The sequence below is a fragment of the Girardinichthys multiradiatus genome, chromosome 14, assembly GCF_021462225.1.
Source record: "Girardinichthys multiradiatus isolate DD_20200921_A chromosome 14, DD_fGirMul_XY1, whole genome shotgun sequence".
Classification (NCBI taxonomy): Eukaryota; Metazoa; Chordata; class Actinopteri; order Cyprinodontiformes; family Goodeidae; genus Girardinichthys; species Girardinichthys multiradiatus.
In genome coordinates, this window is record NC_061807.1 from 31,448,014 (window position 1) to 31,469,692 (window position 21,679).

At 39.1% G+C, this 21,679-nt stretch overlaps 1 protein-coding gene and 2 non-coding genes across 5 annotated transcripts in view; all 3 read left to right on the plus strand.

Annotated features, from left to right (window-relative positions):
- Positions 1-528: 528 nt before the first annotated feature.
- The window catches only part of c14h20orf27 (chromosome 14 C20orf27 homolog), a 40,407-nt gene continuing 19,256 nt past the window's right edge, over positions 529-21,679 (plus strand). Inside the window, exons 1-3 of one of the 3 annotated variants that reach the window (XM_047386495.1) lie at positions 529-668; positions 10,457-10,560; positions 21,366-21,505. In XM_047386495.1, coding sequence (XP_047242451.1) covers positions 10,542-10,560; positions 21,366-21,505 — 159 coding nt within the window. In that variant the 5' untranslated portion in view covers positions 529-668; positions 10,457-10,541. Of the gene's footprint in view, positions 669-1,019; positions 1,133-4,927; positions 5,193-10,456; positions 10,561-21,365; positions 21,506-21,679 lie in introns of those variants that run through there. The other 2 variants (XM_047386496.1, XM_047386494.1) reach the window with 2 other exon arrangements.
- trnan-guu lies at positions 3,478-3,551 on the plus strand. The gene has a single exon. It is a non-coding gene; the product is annotated as a tRNA-Asn (tRNA).
- Positions 3,968-4,040, plus strand: trnak-cuu. The gene has a single exon. It is a non-coding gene; the product is annotated as a tRNA-Lys (tRNA).

Genomic DNA, 21,679 nt, shown 5'->3' on the forward strand with positions numbered 1-21,679 from the left:
CCTTCGTTTTGTTTTTTTTGTATGCCATTCATAGGTGGAGTACCTGGTGTGATTTGGGTCTGTACTCTGTTGAATAATCTAAGTATGTTTGAGTTTAAGGTCAGAAACTGACATTCTCCTTCAGGATTCTTCCCTCGAGAACAAAATCCCTGGTTTCATTGATTATGTCAAGCTGTCCAGGTTCTGTAGTAGCAACTAGGCCCCAGACCATCATACTACCGCCAACATGTTTGATTGTCGGTATGATGTTCTTTCTCCCCCCCCCACTGAAGGCCTGGTTGGTTTGGTTAGCTTTTTACTGCTAATAAATAAAATCATTATTTGAAAACAGCATTTCGTTTTTACTCATTCTCTCTTTTTACTCTAGCTTCTCTAGAAATGAGTCGGATTATCCGAAACATTTGAGTCAAAAAAAGCAAAAACAGAAAAAAAAAAAAATGAATTGCAGAAACATTTAAGGTAAACTGATAAATATCTTATTAAATGAAAAAGGTTTTAGAAGGATTAATCACGACCTAATTTTTTGACGTCAGAAAGACGTGGTATTTTAGCAGAATTGCAGGCACAAACATGAACCTACGGGTTTCTTGAACCACCCGGTCCAAACCAATCAACAGACTAGCAACTAGCTGAAGCCACATGCCCGAGCCAATTCAATTAGGGTCAAAGTGAGTAAATCGCTTGTTTTTGTCTTCTTTTACCTTCCTATTTACACATTTCAGTGTTTCAGGATGAAAGCTAAGCTTTGCCACGTTTGCCATAGATTAGCCTTATCTAGCCACAGCCTCAAGTTTACCAGGTTAGGTGGTGTTTGAACTACATTTCCGTGTGCAGCAAGGCCAGGGAGAAAACCAACCAGACACAATATTAAAATAAATTAAACATACCAACCAAATGGAGATATTTAATGTATCTATTTAAGGCTGTTTGTACAATCTCAACAGAGTTTTAGCAGCGATAACACTCGTCCAAACCATATTCAGAGCAGATGCTAAATGCTGTTTTTGGTCGCTTGCAAGATGGCGACCAGAGCGGACGTTTGTTTGAGGAGCTCCGAAACGTTAAGCTGGGACACGGCATCAGAGGCGACTAAACCAAATACTGCCACCGTTGATCAAGGCATCTTGCACATGTAAGACAAGAGAAAGTTTGAATGAAAAATGGTTGGTGATAAAAGAAATCGCTCCCAAAGGAAAACCTAGTAGCCATTAACTTCTAGGTAACTTCGTTAGTTTAACATTAATGCAACTCTGTAGTTATGGCGGAAATAGGAGAGGAAATGTTGAAGAAGGAGCTCTTTGTTGCAACAAGGTGCCCAAGACTTCGAGGCTGTCTTTACGCCACTGTCTGTTACAGCTTTAAAGAGACTAGAGCCAAAAAAAAAAAAAAAGCAGTGGTCATAAATTGGATAACTCTAAAGGTTCTTCATGACGAAAACACTGAAGGCTTTACTGGAATTATCTGGTGGCTCTGCAGGTTCAGAGCAACAAAAATATGCAAGAACACAGAGGTCATTGCTAATGTGTGTGATCAGCTTAAGGCAGTGGAAATGCACGGACAAAAGAATGAAAATAAAATAAAATGAGGTATAGGAGCAGATGGTTAACATCAGGCAAAGACGGGATGAGGCTTGAGCGTTACAGCAAGCGCCTGGAACCTATGGCAAGAAGGAAACACCAGAGGAAAAATACTCCAACTCTTTGCCGCACTTGCATCTTAGGACAAAGAAAGGATGGGCTTTCTTATCGGCGATGTACACAGGGTTGGTGCTGGTGTGACAGCTCCATCCGACCTGTTGGTGCTGGTCTCCAACCGGCTTGCCAACATTCAGTTCACCATGTCAGGTCTTTTAGAAACAAGATCTGGAAGATCTCTTCAGATGATGAAATTCTTAAAGACCAGAAATTGCTGCTCCAAGAAGGTCTGACACAGGCTGACCGGATGGGAAGGAACTGGTTGTGGCCACTGGTGGAGACGTCCAGGGAACAAGGAAAACGAGCTGGCTTCAGGGGCCCTCGTGCTTACATTGAAGGGAAAAAGTGACTCATTAAGATGTAGGGTAGCACGATGGATGACAGTGACTATGTTTAAAGTTAATAAATGCAAAAGGTTTAAAATGCAATTTAAGGACATGGTTCTTATAGTTAGGGCAAGGCAAGTGTATTTATGTAGCACATTTCAGTAGCAAGACAATTCAAAGTGCTGTACATGGGAAAAAAAAGAAAAACCGACATAATAGGAAAAGTACATTGCAGTGACATAAAGGTAATTAAAGAGAATAAAAAATGAATAATTAAAAGGATGATGATAAAAAAGTTAAATAAAAAACTAATAAAATAAGAAAATGAGAAGAAACTTGGACTGAAAACTTAACTATTAATGCTTAGATGGCATAGTCAAAGGCCACTCTAAACAAATATGTTTTTAGTCTTGATTTAAAGCAAGTTGGGATTTAAGCGCTGTTACAGTTTTCTGGTAGTTTATTCCATATTAGTGGAGCATAAGAACTAAAAGCTGCTTCTCCATGTTTGGTTCTGGTTCTGGGTGTGCAGAGTAGATTTGAGCGAGATGACCTGAGAGGTCTGGCTGGTTGATACACTGACAACAAATCTGTAATGTATTTTGGTGCTAAGCCATTCAGTGATTTATAGACTAACAGAAGTATTTTAAAGTCTACTCTCTGAGTTACAGGGAGCCAGTTTAAGGACTTTAGAACCAGGATGAGGTGCTCCACTTTCTTAGTTCTAGTGAGGACGCGGGCAGCAGCGTTCTGGATCAACTGCAGCTGTCTGATCGACTTTTTAGGCAGACCTGTGAAGACACCGTTGCAGTAATCAATTCTATCAAAGATGAACGTATGAATTAGTTTTTCAAGGTCCTGCCGAGACATTAGTCCTTTAATCCTGGAGATGTTCTTTAGGTGATAGAAGGCCGACCTAGTTACTACCTTTATGTGCCTCTGAAGGTTTGAAAGCGAAATATAGTGAATCTATTATCATCATAGGTGAGGATTTTAATGTTTCTGGCGATATTTTAGAAGATAGAAAATTTAAAGAAGGTGTCTCTTTACTAGTTAAGGCATTTTAAAACAAAGTTATTGTCAAATGTAAAAATCCATTCCAGAAAGGAAAAAGAGAGGAATCATTTTACTAATTTCCAGTGCTGAATAATAACTCTAGCTGCTAGTGACATCCCAACCATGATGACAGATAAACTTTCTCCGGAAATATTAGGTGTCCGTTCTTTGTCACCAAGTAAGCACAATCGTGGACATATTGTTACTGTTCTCACCCACCTAACGCGAAGAATATATGCAAAAGGGTTTAATTCCTGGACATCCCCATAGACTATGTATGAAAGTAAATTTTGACAGATACAACGCAAATACTCTTTTTCTGTAGACAGATCGCCAACAATTAAAAGCGGTGGACCATCCGGCCGGATAACTGCGGAATGCAGTGACTGATGTCTCAGCGCGTCTCTGTGGCGCAATCGGTTAGCGCGTTCGGCTGTTAACCGAAAGGTTGGTGGTTCGAGCCCACCCAGGGACGTGGATTTTTTTTTTTCTTAGCATTCCAAAAGAAATTTTGGGAGACCAAAGGAGCCGTGGACGGCAAATCAATTGAGTCTGTAAAGTAAAGTTAAAGTATGTGGAACTTTGTACGAAGCTCAATTTGGCTTCCGATTGTAGCTTCTGATTCGGAAAACAGCTTAAAGGGCAGTTCCCCCTCATGTTTTGTTACCATCAGCATCTTTATCATCCTGTAGCTGTTTCCCGAATCAGAATTTACAATCGGAAGCCAGCTTCAGCTCCGCGGCCTGAACATTGTTTTGTTAGGTTTACGGTTGCTTTTCGAAGTCCGGCTTGAACTGGTTAAATCACGTAAACCTTTCAAGAAAAGAATATCATGTATAGGGCCACCGCCGTGCCAGTATTGCATATCTGTTGGGAAATGTCCTGATTTAAGCCCGGCTAGCTCAGTCGGTAGAGCATGAGACTCTTAATCTCAGGGTCGTGGGTTCGAGCCCCACGTTGGGCGCTACTTTTTCTGGTAAAAGGATCTTCATTTTTACATTTAAATTGTAAGATACAAAAACTTATATTTGTTAAAATTTTATATGTTTCTTTTTAAATACTTCAGTGATTCATAAGTCAGAATAAATTGACAAAATCTTTGAAAATCACATGTAGTAGGAATGATTTTGAAATAGGACTGCAAATTGGCAGCCAAAGAAAAACATTAAAGAGATCCCTGCAAAGCCAGAGATTTATCTCACTATAAACCAAACTATCCTATAAATGTAAGGAAATCTGGGTGGCTAAGTTGAATGCACAATAGCAACCATAAAAACTCTTAATATTCTACTAAACTTTATAGAACATGTTTTATTGTAGTATGGGAGATGGGCAATGCAACACTTATTTAAAAATAGAAAATATACAACTTGATGTAGAAAACAAATGCAGGTTAAAAGGAGGCAATGGTATATCGCATTAAAAGTTAACAAATAATTCAGAAAAAAAGGACAAACATTGTTTTGGAGGTTTATGCAAGCCCAAATCTTTTGTGCAGTGTAAATTTAAAATATATTGTGGCCTATCGTGTTGTCCAGCAGTCACAGACGACCTCCACAAGGAGGGAACGCCACAAAAGGTATTTTCTATAGAGCTATGTTGTTCACAGTTGCTGTATCCAAGCATTTTAAAGGAAGAATGAGAGGCAATTTCTAGAAGTATGAAGCATTAGATGTTTTCCATGCACAAAAACCACCGCCTGGTGGCGCTTTGACACAACAGTAATTTAACCAACTCAAAGCCTATAATAAGAAGACCAGAGCGAGCTGCTGTTACAAACCCCACCTTCCGCGCTTCTCATCAGATGATTCAATAATAATAATAATATACCGTGGTAGTTCTGGTTGCAGGTAGACATAAACATAGACGTTTAAACAGTAATATAAAGACTGCCCTGAAGGTGAAAGACTAGGAGGCGTGTTCACGCCACCATGTGATCGGAAATTACCCCCGCAGGGAGACAAAAGTCCCGAAACAAGAGGGAAGCGGAGAGTTTGAGCGGGTCCTTCAGGATTTAAGGAGCTGCTTTTATTCAGCCACACGTCCACGGACACGGCTGTTCTCTTCTTCTTGTCTCCTCGGTCAAACCCAGCAAACCACGGCGGAGTAAGCTAAGGTAAGTCATGTTTTCTGACTGAAGGAGGCAAATTAAAGGAGTCTTCAGGCAGTTGTTGTCCACGCCGCAACTTTTTAATATGAAACTTGATGCGTTGATGATAAATCGGTGTAAATACTCTAGTCAGCTAGCGTTAGCTGAGAGCTATTTTGCTGTGCAAGTTGTGAATGTTATTTTCAGTAGCTACGTGTTTGGCTGCTGTTTATATAGTAGTGCTGTGGTTATTGCTGTGGTGAACCGCAGGCAACATTAATCCAAATGGAGAGGGCTCAGCCACTGTAATGCTATGATTTAATATGTTTGGGACTTGAGGATAGCATCTCTTTTATTAAGGGAGAACATAGGGCTTAAAAAACATATAAAGACTGTTATTACATGCTTGTAATGTGGTCTTTGTTTTCAGTGGTTTGATTCTTTTAGTAAACAGCCAGTTCTCACTATTTAAGCATACAGCACCCATCATTTTCCCTCACCATCAGATATGTATCTGTCACTCCTACTGTTTACCTGTTTCAGTCAGGACAGAGGATATTGCTTTTATACACATCAGACTCAGAGCAGGAAATGAGTACCTGTTAGGGCTCCCTGTGCCATCTGAAATTATTCATTGTGAACTCAAGCTCAGAGGTGGGGGAGGGCAGATATTAACAAAAGCGTGGCTCGACTTCTGGATTTAACCATGGTCCTCATGCACTGACTTTAAATGAATTTACCACTGCAGGTTTATATGCATACACAGGCTGATGCATGAAAAAAATACAGCATTCATTTACTTATTCGGAACATAAAACGAACATAAAATGTGTCCCATATGAGGTGCATGTTTTGCAGAATAGTAATAGTTGTGATGAAGGCAGACCGTAGTGGACGGCCGATTCGCTGACTGGAACCAAAGTTACAGATCAGTCAGCTTATGTAAATCTCAGCCCAGACAACGGTCAGCTGTGGTTTGTTGTCACAAAGTTAAAAACTCTGCAAACATCCAGGTGCAGTGAGTCAGAATGGAACAAAGATCTATCGCTAGAAGAGAATTTACAGCTTTTGACATTGATAATTCTTTTATAACTGCTGCATGGGTAGGTTACCAATATAAAACCGCCAAGATTTTCCGAACACCGATAAAATCCTGTTAATGAGAAACCAGAGGTTTATTTAGTTTTATATGTTGCATAGACTAACACTGTTACCCCTCCCCACATGTAGTTGAACACTGCGAGAAGGGTGTAATTTCCTATCTTCTGCTATTTTGTAACATTTTTGGGTACAACATGGTTTATTTTAACACTGGACATTTCTTACCCACCATGCTTAAATTTATACCCATTTTGTCAGCTGAGATATTCAAGTCACTTTCTATATTCAGCTCAGTCTGCTTCAACGAAATGTGGTTTTCTGTCTCAGATAATATCGACCACTAGGAGTTTGCTGGGCTCAAATGGGCATCAGAACCAAAATAAATGGAAATACAGTGTAATACAAACGTTTCAGATATTAACATACAATTGAATCAAAATGCACAGTGGATTGTAGCACAATTTATCTACATAGTTCATGAAAATACTTAACTACAATGAAAAATTATCTGATGCTATGCATATGCAGGTATGAAATGGTTTGTTCATGATTACGAAATGGAAGTCAGAGCCAAATTGTCAAATGTATTGGAATGAAGGGACCAAATGGGATGCAAGGAATGCTGCTACGGTTGTTGTTGTTTTTTTCACTCTTAATAAGTTAGTTTGAAGTGGCTCCTGCAAAAGTAGTTGATTAAATTTAAAAACAGCTAAAGGGAAGCCTAAAGAGTTGTTGCCCAGGAACCTTGTTCCTTTGGGATAAAGTATTTTGGAATTGAATTTAAATGAAATAAAAAAGTTATTATTATTATTATGGTGATTTGAAGCAAAAGTTAAGGAAATGTGGATGGCTCAAAACTCTTGCAGGATACTTGACTTGAATGTAAGTTGACAAAAAAATCCTCTTATTTCAACTAAAAGAACCACAACAGAATTTCTTTCACAGTTCCTCCTAGAAAGAAGAGGCTGGCGTCCATCCACCATGTAGTACTTTGGCATAGTCAGTCTCTTCTTAACCAGTTTCTTTCAGGAACATGGGATGTTTCATACCAACCATGTTTTCATTTGTACCACCTAATGATTTAGAAAGCAGTCATGATGTGAAAACCAGTACTGGGCCACACATCATGCTTTTTTTAGAACTATTATTGGTATTATTTATTTATAAAGCGCTTTACAAACCAGAAGGCAACCAAAGTGCTAGCAAGCTACTAGCAACACGTCGGTTGAGCGGCTGACAGCTGGCTCTACCAGAGCAGAAAGCCAGACTAGTTATTGTGTAACACTCCAAAATAACAAAAAAATGAATGGCACAAAGAACATTATTTTAGCTGCAATAATCAATATGTTTTATTATTTTTGCAGCAGTATCAGTAATTGTTGGATTTCTGTTTTTCATAAAAGCAATTAGATCATTCTATACTTTGTGATTCTTAAACGGGTTTTCAAATGCCCAAGTGTGCAGCAAACAGATATTATGTGTGAGTAAGCTGCAGTAATTTTGCTTGATATGATTTTTGTTTGATACTGGTGATCTGAAGCATTTATTTAAACGGCTGTAAAACTCATGCCACTTCTGCTCCCAATGCTCGAGGGATGCAGATCCGAATCCCATCTGTGTTATTCTAATCATAGTGACACATTTTGACTGCTTAAAGCAGCACTGATATATTTGCACTGCTTAAAGTGGATCATCCCCTGGATCCGTGGCGATCTCGGAGGATGCTCTGTCGTGTTGCTCCTCACTCCACAGACTTTTCTCGCTGCGCCTTGATCTTTAACCGTGGCTGGCCTTAAAGAAGGAAGGGCAAACCGCTCCTGTTTTCACAGATGTCAGTGGTCCCCAGTGGAAAATGTGTAAAACCAGTCACAAAACTGTGCAATATTATCATACGGTCTGCATGATGAATCCTGCAATATGTTTTCATCTAAGTTTTCAGTGTGATCACAAATACAGAGCATCATCTGTGGTCAGCCTGTCACAGCTAACGTAAAGTGAGAGAAATCCAGCTAAACTGTTTTAAGAGATTGGAATAACATGTAACATGTATAACATGTAAATTTTAAAAATAATTTGATTCAAAAAGTTTAAGTCGTATTTAGATTCATTGCTCACCGCAATGTTTTAAGTACTGATTTCTGTTAATTTTGCCGATTATGGTGTACCGCTGATTAATATTTTGCGGTTTGATAAAAAGTTGGGTGGAAGGAAAAAGTGTGATAGAAACTTGGAAAAACAAGCAAAGTCACTTCAAGAATTTGGGGGACATTCAAAAGGCATGGACTGCAGCTGGAATCAGAGCTTCCATAGTTGCCACACACAGATGTATCCAGGATCAGGGCTACAACTGTCTCATTCCTTGTGTTAAACCTCTCAAGAGCCAGAGACGCTGTTCTCAGATTAAAGTGAATTTTACATTTCATATGGAAAAGAAGATCCCAAAGTCTGGAGGAAGAGTGGAGAGGCACATAATCCACATTGCTTGAAGGCCAGTGTGAAGTTTCCACAGTCAGTGATGGTTCGGGGTGCCATGTCATCTGCTGGTGTTGGTCCAAATGTGTTTTCTGAAGTCTACAGTCAATGCAGTCATCTACCAGGATATTTTAGAGCACTTCATTCTTCCTTCTGCCGACTAGCTTTATGGAGATGCTTATTTCATGTTTCAGCAGGACTTGGTAGCTTTCCCCACTACCAGAGATACTAAAAGCTGGTTCGATGTCCATGGTGTTTTTGCGCTTGATTGGCCAGCAAACTGGTCTGACCTGAACCCTAGAGAGAATCTATGGGCTGTTGTCAAGAGAAAGATGAGAGACACCAGATCCAACAACGCAGATGACCAGAGGGCCACTATCAAAGCAACCTGGGCCTGCATTACAGCCGAACCACAGGCTGATTGCCTCCATGCCATGCTGCATTGATGCAGTAAGTCATGCAAAATAAGCCCCGACTAAGTACTGAGTGCATATTGTACAGTACATGAGAATTGGAGTTGACACACGTAGCTACTGACACTGTTTGTATTGTCCGTTAATGTTTCTGATCTAATATTCACATTTTCAAATTTTGAGTTATCATTAGCTGTACGCTATCATCATCATCATCGAAATTAAGAGAAATAAATACTTAAAGTGTATCACTTGGGGAATAATGAATCAAATGAGTTTGACCTTTTGAACTGAAGTATTGATATAAATTTACTTCCAATGATAATCTAATTTACTGAGATGCACCTGTAAATAGGTACCTGCCTAAAACTCACCACTGTACATGTGTGATGCAGAGCTATGTAGAGAAAACCGCTCAGCTCATAGGTCTTTGGAAACTCTATAGATCCTATAGTACATATATTTCAAACTTCATATCTGAATTCCCCTTCAAAGAGCTAGTAGAACTCAGCTCAAGTGAAAGACTTGCATTTTTAGCTTGTCAACGTTGAGCCCCTAAACTTTTCATAAAGCACTATTTGACATACTTGTGAACTAATAGCATTAATTGTGGGCCTCAGCTGACTTCAGAGCTGTGTGGCATATTTTGCCGTTTTTGGTTTCTTTTTGTGTTCCCCTTTTTTAAAAGCTCACTATATCCCCTGCAGTCGCTCCTAATAACAGAAGGGAGATTTTGTTACAATGCCACCAGATTAATTTGGGCCTTCACCTGGCTTTTAATAATACACCAGCTCGCCTCTTTGGACATGTGTTAAGCATGTATTGGTTAATGTTGCACAAAAACGGCTCTTTGAGTCTTTCTTTTAGTAACTCTGTGTTTATGTTGTTCCCTTTTCATTTGGGACTTTGCTCTTAGTTTTGTATATCCTTCTATGTGATCCTATTCAGAACATAAGATGTTATAAGGATTCTCCATCTGTGTGTAGCCCCCAACTGCGGCGTCAGCTCCTACGTAGCTAAGCCTCTTAGGCTGTTTTGTTGTTTTCCTTTAATTGAAGTCTCTGCCGGGAGTCTGTGGTACTCTTGGCTTCACTCGTATGACCCCACTGAGCTCTCATCTGAAATACCTATAAATATCAGGTTGTGCCAAAAACCATGTCGTCTTATTTTAATTCCTCATGTGCACCCATTACCCTTTCGCCTCTCGTTCAGCACATATCTGTTGATCTGATCATTTCCACCTGTTTCCCTGTTTGTATTGCCCGAAGCTTCTCTCTCTCATTGCGTCCTAAACTGGTTTTGCAGGGTTGTTTGGAGGTCAGACGGCTGAAATGACAAAGCTGTGACGGTGGACATCCAAGAGTCTTTCTGCTGGCCTAAATCGAGTGACATGGCTGCTACAAAGAAGAGTGAGTTTCTGTCATTTTTATTTGCTCTTTTAAAAAAAAAAAATCCACCAGCGTTTACTGGTTGAAGGTTAGGTTTCTCTACAAGATCACATGCATGCATTTCTGCTTACACCAAAAACACTTGTTCATGTCATTTATATAGGAGAGCCAGGTCCCTGCCTGACATGAAATGAGACTAAACTGTTCCTGTTTTAGGTGGGTTGAGATTTAACTCCTGAATTGTGGAATAATGAGATGGAAACTGGCTTAATACTTTCTTTAAAGTTAGAATTTTACATACTTTTCTCTAGTCTTGGTAGCATTGATTTTTAAATGGTATGAAGGGGTCAAAGATTTCGGGTCTCCTTCCTCAAGCTTCTCACCGTAGTTTACTGGAATTTTGGCCCGCTCTTCCTGGTTTGTTGGCCGCCATGCTCACATGGATCTTACTTAATACTGACGTTGGTGTTGACCTGTTTGCTTAGAGTCATAGTCCATTTGGAAGGCCAATTTATGTCCAACCTGAAACTTCCTGGCTGGTGCCTTGAGATGTTGCTCATGATGACTTTTATTTTGGAAAGTGCACCAGTTCCCCCTGCAGCAGCACACCTCCACATGACGCAGACACTGCTGTACTTTACAATTAAGGACTGTGGGCATTTGTAAACTGTAATCTTTCATTTTATGGTGCTTTTGGAGTGATGCCTCTTCCTCTCTGAGTGACCTTTTAGCTCATGTCCATACAGGACTCTTGGCAATATCGGCCAGCATCTTTACAAGATCGTTTGCTTTTGTTCTGTGGTTTATACATCTCATACCAAAACACGTTCATATCTGGGACACAGGACCTGCCTCCAGCCCCAGTACCATAACTGGACATTCCCTGCAAGCATCTGTGCCCAACGATGAACCAGACTGGCAGTGGTGGTCAGTCAACCTTTCTCTTCCTCATATCCTGACTGATTTGTTTCCATAATGTCACTCAAGAAAGTGTTGTGCTTGATGTGTTTCTATTAAAATACATCCGCCAATGCGACTTCATTTTACTTAAATGTTGTAAATTAATCTATCAGAAGCTTGCAAAACCCATGACATAAGCATCTGGGCTTTCCCTAATTGTTAAAAAGCTTAGTAAACCTTTGACTTTAAAGAAAGTAAATAGGGTGAAAAAAGCTTGTGTTTTTTTTTATTTATTATAACGTTTGCATGCATGCATATGTCTGGTTTCAACTCTATGTTTTATGTTTATGATGTTCTTAGAAAGAAAATTCATGTTGCAACAAAAAAAAACTACATATCTCAGTTGCATGCCACAACTTACAACTGCAAGCACAGCTTGTTTTCTAATGACAGCACAGCAGTGTACAGGTGCATTTACTACAGGAAATCATTTAAGGTTCTCTAGTTGGAAGCAACATTTCATCTTGTAAATGTAAGCTTTTTACTCTTTGATCTTCTGTGGTTTTATTGTATTGAGTTTTTTTCCCCACATTACGTGTTTAACAGATAAAGCTGGGTCCTCAATGGTGGCAGTAAACAGGATTATGAGCTCCTAATTTTAGTATTCTGCAACCTTCATCAGACTGGTGGCACTGGTGAGGACAGAAATCAAATGAGACCGTTTAAAGCTGTTTTCTTTCAGGCAAACATAACAATGAGATTAGCAAAAGAACAATGACCAGGTTCATTTTACAGCCTGATTAACCCTTCATGTCACTGCAGCTTCACAAACACACAGCACTGATAAACACCACCTAGTGTGAGAGGATTCTGACTGCAGTTTAGAACAAATCAAGTAAGAAAAGCACCGGTTTGATAGACAGAAAATTACGTTTTATCACAAACAAGGCTAGAAGGTTAACTTCCACCCCACATGTCTTCTGCAGCCTGTAACAGATTTTCTTCCAGGATAGTGTTGCATTTGGATCCATCCAACAAAAAACATCCAGACAAACATCCCTACAGCATGATGCTGCCATCGCCATGTTTCAATGTGGGGAGGGTGTTAAAGGTTATTAGTGTGCTGGAAAACATTGGTTTCATCTAACCAGGGCACTTTCTTCTAGTGCGATGAGGTGTGACCCCTACATGGCTTGTGGCACACGGCAAACAGGACTTCATTTGGCTTTCATTCAACAATGACTTTCCTTCATTTTGGTTGTAATGTGACCGTAAAAGAACTAGAGGGAAAATGAGTGAAGAAGCAGTAAAACGTCTAATGAAATAGTGTGAAACCCTCCACAAAGCCTGACAAAATGTTGATTAAAACAACCTCCAAAGATTGTAAGAAAGTTTACCTCCTTAAATTAAAGTATTAAAAAATTTAAGACTAGATTAAAAACTATGTGCAATATTATTTATATATGTTTCATTTATAAAGATAAGACAACTAGATGCGACATTTAGTGACAGGAAGAAAGAGGCTGATGAAGAGAGCGGTTGGCATTCACCCCTTTCACTCGGTCCGCTCAGCCTGTTACATCTTTGCTGCTGCGTGATGTTCATTCACTAATGTTTGAAATCTTCAAGTCGGGGACAGCCTTATATGCTTTGATGCAGTTTCAGAGCCATAATTGTGTGTGTGTGGTTAAACATGCTGCTCTGGATCCCATCACTGTTACCAATCCACTGGGCTGTTTCAAAGCAGCCACTGATGATATCTATATGTTTAAGCAAAGTTGAGGGAACAAACTTAGAAAAAATTTATTTTATTGTTTATTTTTGGTTAGTTAGGATGCTATTTTTGCATAAAAGTAGCCTGAACGTTTGAGCACATGGTGGAGTCACAGGTTGGGTTTATTGTTTTTATTTGGCTCAACCAGTGACAGAAGATCAGAAGGTCTAATGCTGCTATTCCACACAGACCACGAAGAACACGAATCGCAATGAATGCTAAATATTAGGATTTGTGAGGACTTTTGGAATTTTCTGGTCCGATTTTTGACACCCTAACATTCACTTACGACTCTGGTACGATGGATAAAGATAAATCGTGACATTCGGCTCGAGTCACACAAATTTTGTCAAGAATCCAGTAAAATTTACAAGAATCTATTAAGAATGCTGCACGATTGTTAGGGATCAGTTAACAATTGGCCGAATGCTCTAAGAGATTATGAGACTTAAATTTAAACTCAATATTACATTTTCCATTAAGATATAATAAAAAGGTCCTCACCCCTGCTTGTGTACCAGTTCAAAAATGGATGTTCAACGTAGAGCAACTGTTGTACTGGCCCTGGAACCGGAGTATCCACACCAGCTGCTGTTTGCTAGGAGAAGACTGCTTCAAAGAGGAAGGAGAGGAATCCCCAGATGTCGGGTTGGACCATGGTTGACACCAGCTCGAAGGTTAGAATATGGGCACTACAACAGACTAATGCAGAAGCTGAAGGTAGAAGAGGAGTATGCCTTTGTTTCATGTTCAAGACACTGCTTTACGAATCCCAGATTGAGTTAACAATGTGTAGGAATGCCTATGAATCAATTAGGAATTGGTTACAATACCTGAAGAATTAACTATGAATCTGCAAAGAATTCACTGAGATGTTATGGATTCGGAAATTCTACACCACAATTTTGACTGGCTAAGAATAAATTAGTTATTGGTGACAAATTCACAAACTTATTACAATTCAACTAAGAACCCTAAAATTTGCCAATCCTTCACGGTTCGTATTATTTGTGGTCTGTGTGGAATGGTGGTCTTACAGTTAATGGTCAAAACAAGATGGCCACCTGAGAAAACACAAAGACGTCTTTATTTTGTGTTGAATCATCTTTAATGAAACGTTGATCCATTTTATTATCGATGTTACAAACTGGTCAAAAGCAAAATGAGTGTGTCTTTTTTGGCCTGGGCAACATTCAGCTGGGTAGAAACAGACACACTGACAGGCTGATTAGTAGGGCAGCAGACGCAGATATACAACAGATTAGACTGATATAACCCAGCTGACTGTTGATTTATGTTTATTTGTGTGGTTATTGATTGGCTGCACAGATAGTTAGAGCTCAGTGTATTTTACTTTTCTTCATATCTTGTAAACCTATTGGCTGATATGATCTGACTATCTGAATTCTCACCTGATGGACTCTGTCTATGTCTAATCTGAATGTTAAATGCCTCTTACAGAGACTGTATATGCAAATAAACTAGTACATCATCACCAAATAGCTAAATGCAAAAAGCCTGACACTGGTCTAGTTTTTCAAAGCCACACCATTCAACGCCTATATTAGCCCTGAAATCTGGACTTGGTCTAAATGCAACATTTTGAATGTGCAAACTGAAACTTGTCCAGCTTCATCACCATAGCAGAATATCTGCAGGCCAGAAAATAAGAGAATATCTTCCTCTTGATTAAAACCCAAAGGTAGACAGAGGAATGATCAAATCAAAAAACAGGCAGATGCATTAATCACAAATCATCGCTTGTGGAAATCCCCAGCCCCCAGGGCCCGTATCGATACCAAATTACTCAGGTAATTTCACTTTCCCGGGGCTTTACTTTCAGGGGTAAACGGTTCTACTCTGGAGCAGGTCTTTTCAGCTTTCCCCGGGATTATTGAAGGGGTGGGGTTGTGTGCAGCGAGGCTTGGCACCAGCAGCTGTGTTAATGGTGCAGGTTAGTGTACAAATTCATCGTTTTTATACTATTATTTTGTCACAAAAAGTAGTGTTAAGCGAGAAAGTAGACCTCGTAACTTCATCTGTACATTGAAATGTTCTTTCTGATTTTCGGAGCAACAGAGCTCTGCTTACAGGCTGGTCTGGCTGCTAAACTAAGCTAAGCTAAGCTAACCAGACGGTTGGACTGGGATTTCCCCACTAACCGCTGGCTGATCTCAGCGGCATTCTGGGATTTCTGCTGTGGCGGCTGAAAGTGAATATAAACCATTTAGTAGATATGTGGTGAATATCCACAGCAGTAAATAACCGTACCAGAAAATAAAACTGAATATATTTCACAGAAAACATTTGACATTTGAAGTTATTGTTGGCTCTAATTAAATTATTTTGCCACAGTCCTGTAAGACAAATGTTTTAATCCAGCGCTGATAATTAGAGTACTTTAAATGTTATTATTTATTATTTGTTAACTAAGACTACGTTCACACTACAGGTCTTAATGGTCGATTCCAATTTTTTGGTGAAATCTGAATTTTGTGCGTGGTCGTTCACATTTCCAAATATATGTGACTTGTAGTGATCTCCTGTGTGAACACATTCATGCAACTCAAGTGTCCCACTTGCGCAGTAGACAACGCAATGATGACATATGTAGCGAGCAAGCTTAGTATTTGCGGAAGTAAATATGGATGGAAATGTTGGCCTGTATTTAGTGATTTTTAAGTCGTTTTCCAACTGGAGCCAGCATATTCAAAACGCAGTATTTTTAAGAAAAAAAAAAAAAAAAGAGAGCCAGGTTTTTGGCCATGGCATTTTGTGGGGCAGTGGCAGCAACGTCGGTACAGAGAAACGTGTGGGCTCGGAGTCGAAACCAGCAGTGGTGGGATAGTGATGATACAGACTTCATTCATAATTTTCAAATGACAAAGGCAACTTTTATGTGCATATTTTTTCTTCTCGCCTCCGCGTAGCAGGACCCAGAATAGTGACGTTAGTCGAGTATCAATGACGTACAGGTCAGATCAATGCGACCAGGCCGTACAGACACAGGTTGCGTTTGAAAAGATCAGATCTGTGTCGTTTAGACTGTCATGAAAAGTTTGGATACAGGTCACATACGGGCAAAAAAATCGGATTTGGGTCAATTCAAGCTGCAGTGTGAATCTAGCCTAATTTTCTTTTACTTGCAGTAAAGGAGTAGTGCCATCTGTTGGAATGAAGGTGTATTGCAGTTTTCTGCACAGAATTCCCTGGGATATTACCCAAGTAAAACAAATCCTGGGGCTTTAAACAGTTTAGTAAATGAGCACATAAACTTCTATAACAATTATGAATATAGATATAAGATACTTTTTATTACTTTTATGCTGCCCACAGCCATCAGCATCTACAACGGCTCTATGAAGAAACCTACATAATGAGCTACAACATTTAATTTCCCTTTGGGATTAATAAAGTATTTTTGAATTTGAATTTAATTGAATCTCCCTAGGGGAAAATTACATAATTTTAGCAGCAAGACAGGGTAAAGATGAACCTTTACTAAAGTAAGAATGGAAGAATAAATAAATAACAAAAATTGTAATGAATAACCATGAATAAAGAACAAACATTGGAAAGAATTGAAAAAAGTCTTCAAAATAGATATTCATAAATACAAATTCTAGAAATGATACAGTACAATAATCTATAAACACTACATTTACAGAAGTAAGATGTAAATGAGGTGAATAAGTATTTGTTATATTGTAAATGATAATGTCAGTGGCCATGGCCTAAATGGTCATCTACAAAATCCACCTGTGTGTGAAGAGGTTCTCTGGGGTGCCCCTATCTCCTCTCTAGCTTCTGATTGCAGCAGGTACCAGAGCTGCTCACATTCCAAGCCTGTGCTGAAAGCAGAGGAAACGATGCAATGATCTGCTCAGCAATGCTCTCCAAAGTCTGCGTCATTTTTCACTCTTTGTGATCCTGGGACCAAGTCAACCTTTCAACATTTCTCTTCTCTCCTCCACCAGCTGTGCCAACAGCAGGCTCTGCTCCTATGGCCAGTTTGGTTTTCTCCACCTTTTGTTTTCTAGTTTGTTTTGGTCGTTTTACCAAATCAAATTTCTTTATACAATAAGGCTTCACTGTAAAATGGTGACAGGTGAGTGTCCACATTAATATCAAGTAGGTGAAGAAGTGAAACGACCAGCAGGGCACATAACAATAAGCAAATCAAAATAATGATGAGCATTTAAATAAGGTTCAGACGTTTTGATGCTGTGTGACAATTAATTTAATGTTGCTAACTTTTATCATCATGATTTACACATTTGTGAATCCAGTCTTAACCCCATAATCATTAAAATTAGAACTTTTTTCAGTTTAAAACACATTTATAACAATACCAATGTTGTATTAGAAAGTTGTAGCCTTCATTTTTCTCCTTCTGAAAATAATCATAATTTTTATTTTATTTATGCCGGTACTCTGGTATCAGTTGATTATTTGAGCCGGCTATTTAAGCTTATATCTCCAAAGTTTTGCATATTGGGCTTCTGCGGTGTTTGTTTTTACTGTCTTTGTTTCCATTTTTTTGATGGTTTCATGCACCACAAATAATTTCTTAAAGGAAGTGGATTTAGCAGGAAATAGTTTGGGTGGTTCAGGAAAAAGAGAAGTTTGTCCTGTCAACAAAAAGATTCAAACAGGGTCAGCATTTTGCGTGTCCCTTTTTTTTCTGCACTTTTGCACGAAACATAAAAAGGTTTAGCAAAAGGAGAACGAGAGCTTTCAGTTTATAATCCTAAATCCAGTAGGGCACATTCAATGTTCCAAACAATGTTTAAATGCTCCTTGAGAGTTTTATTAGAATCTATCAGCTTTTCTTTTTGCTAATGTATCATTTTGTCTTAAAAGTGGATCAATTGAGCAAGGTTGGAGTCTTTAATAAAATTCTGATATGTTTTGTATTTAAATGACAGCGCAGCGTCCGATAAGAAAACTCATTTTGAGATAATGACTTGCTTTGAGTTTTGTCGTCCTTTATTTTAAATTAGGTGGAGTCTGAGGAGACTGCTCTGTCTCCGATCTCTGGAGCCATAAATCATGTTTAACGTTACTTTGCATTTCAATGATCTCGTTTCAGGACCTTCCTGTAACATGTAAGAACATGTTTACATCACACTAATGCACTAATGTTAACTTTATTTTTAAAAATAAAAAACATCAGTCATTAAAAAGCACTTCTTCTTTTAAGACGAGCTTCGGCACATATGGAACATGACGTAAATCCAAACTCATTGCGACCCAGATTGCAGAGAGCAAGGATTTCTAATTTCTAATATAATAAAAGTTTAGTAGAGCAGGATCCCAATGGGGGAGGACAAGTCTGTACTTTATGTAACACGTCTGTTGTAGTCACTAAATGTCTATTTGTGTGGTGTTTATGTGTATAGATTGTACTGTGTGAATCAGAATGATTAGTTGCTCAACTCCAGTGATTGAGAGCTTGTATCCTACAACTTTTAGATGCATCCCTTCCCCAAGACATCTGAATCTAATGAATGGCTCATTACCAGGCCTCTGCAGAGCTGAATAACATGCTAATGAGGGAATTCAGCTCTTTGGTTCAGGTGTGTTGGAGCAGGGATTCATCTAATTCCCTTTTCCCTTGTGCTCCACTTTGGCCGGCTCCACTTCACTTAGCCTGTTTTGTGACGGTTTTGTGACGGTTGTCACAAAAAAAGTGTCTCCAACAGATATCTGAAGAAACATCAGAGATCTTGGCCCAGAATAGCACAGTCCTATGAACAGCAAAGATTCTGCAAAGGACCCTCAAGCTCTCGGGCCTTTGGTCGAGGACCTGAGCCTGTGACGAACAGCCACCCTCAATATATATATACACAATGATTTTTAAAATTTTGTAATTGTAAAGCAGTCAGTCATGCTTTTGCTTTTGTTGGCTATAGAAACGATTCTGGACTGATTGTTTTGTCTTCATTAACCATGTATTTACTATATAATTACAGCTGTCTATTGTTAAATGTTTCAGCTGAGGCTCTAGATGGCAATCAGCATTGTGATAACTTTTTCATACTGTTAATATTATACTAAAGAAAAAAACTTGAATGTGTTTCGTGAGTGGATGGTTAAAAATGATATACCAGGCTGATCTCATGCTTTTACTGTTTGCTTTTCCTCTATAGTTCCAATAAAGGAACAACAGAAACTATTACATCCTTTCTTGGTCTTGCAGTCCACCATCTTCCAGAGCTCCAACTTCAGGCTTTATTAGGGAATCGGCCAGTGACTCCTTCTGATATATTTAGGGTCCTCAGTTGTCCTTGAGCACACTAGTTTTGCTTTGAGGGATTCTCCAAGGGAAAACTCCTCTCCCAAAGAGCTTTCTGTGGACGACAGAGCTTTTACCTGCCAATACTAATGTAGTCCAATTCTGACTATTTGGAGGGTAGAAGAAAAGCATTAAGATATTTTTTAGCCTTCCTTTTATGAGTCGTCATTGATTGTTTTTAAGAGTATGGGTCACATCACGCCACGTGTGTGACAGGGCAGTACATGTTTTAGAAAACAGTTTTTTTTTTAAACATCTCTGCATCCTCTGACTTCAATTTGCAATACCCTACTGACACTGAAAGCAGCAAACATTGGCTCTTTTTCTCTCAATTGTAAACTTCACACCAATAAGTATTGTTGTTAGCACAGCCTAGCAGTACTTACTTTGAGCTTTTGTGACTGAAATTTGTTGATTTCGACAGATTCAGTTACCTGTTGACTGAAATCGACAGATTTCATTCACCAGGTGATTGATGGTGCATTTGTAATAAGAGCCTTAGTTCTTCATCTGGGAATCTGTGTAGTCTTAGAAGGGCAAATCCTGGCTTTGGCTCATGTGCCATATCTGTCCACCAATTGCACAAAGCATGATTTCCCGCACCTTTATGTGGAAAAGTGTTATTAGCCCAAAAGGCTTCTGGTGGCCGGTGAATAGGAGAGCTTCTGTGTGTCGTCTTATTTATCCTCATCACAAAGGACAGTTGCCCTGGAGTTGGGGCATCATCTCGGGGATCACAGAGGAAAACAGTGTCGAACCCTCAGATCCATCCTTTACCTTGGGCGCACGTTGTCTGTTAATTGTTTTTGTCAACACAAAGTGCTATAGGTTTCCTTGATACATCTAACACTCTGGGAGGTGCAGCTTGTGTTTCCCCATAGTCTTAAGCTGCTGTTGCTACTGCACTGCATTGTGGGATGTTAAATGTTTCTGATCTAAGATATAATGTCTGCTCTGGATAAAGTAAAAATAAAAGATCTACTGTGCTAAAATTTACTAGTAGAAAAAGTACATTTACTTTATAAAGCACAAGGTATTTAAAAGGGGTACATATGCACGGTGTAACTGATAAGCAACTGTAAACTGTAAACCCTTGGTTCCCCTTTCCCGATATCTTCTGGCAGTATTTGGTGGAGTTGCTGATCATTGTTGGTAACTACAAAACGAATCTCAAATTATTATTATATCAATCAATAAAAGAGTGGAGACAAATGGTATCTTGTTGCATCAAACAAAGACAAGTTGAAGCTGTTGGACATCTTTAGTGTCAACTACCTAATCAAACAGGCCTAATTTCTGTGGGAAATGGTCTTCAAATTCGTATTGAGGAACTATTCAAGTGCTTCTTGAATGGCAACATAATAATAATAGACTATTTTATAAACACTAAAGAAGTTAATTAATTACATTTTTGTTCTGTTTGTGTTATATGCAGCTAATGTGCATGTTTTGGATCAGTTAATGGGAGAGAGTTTTGCTGTTATCAGACACAAAGCCCTTGTGGTGGGCTTTTTTTGGAGTACAAGTTTCCTGGACAGAAGATAAGTGGATACAACTGTCACGGAGAAGCAATGGACTTCTTGAAGTTCTTTAACCCTTGACTGGTATTTAGAAGTCTGTTAAATGATTTCAGTACTGTGGCTGAGGCTTGTTTTAGCCCGTGGATGTGTTGTTGTTTTGCTGCAGATGAATGCGGTGGATGCCAGGTGGCCCAATGATAGATATTGATGTAAACATTGAACTGTTAGATGACTAAACATTGAGCGCTCTTCATTACATTAATAAAGGGAGACAGGTGGCTGTTCAGTGTCTCTTTTCTCAGTCAGCAGCTAAGCCTTCGTTCCTTTTTTGCAGGGTGTGCAAAGGTGGGAGGCGTTCACTTCCCCGAGGAGCTTCCCTCTGTCGGAGCCCCATCCCATGTTCATTTTGACGAAAAGCTGCACGACTCTGTTGTCATGGTGACCTTGGAGGATGATGGCAACTTCATGGTCAAGGTGGGCTAAACGCTGCAACCTGATAGCCACAGTTGATCAATCAACATAATTTAATTGTTATAATAAGAAGCATTGGTGTCTGCTCTTATTGTTAATGTCTTACGCTCTAAATGATGAGCAAAGTCTAGATAAAGCTTCAATTGCATTAAAACCTGTTTTTACACACGTAACAAC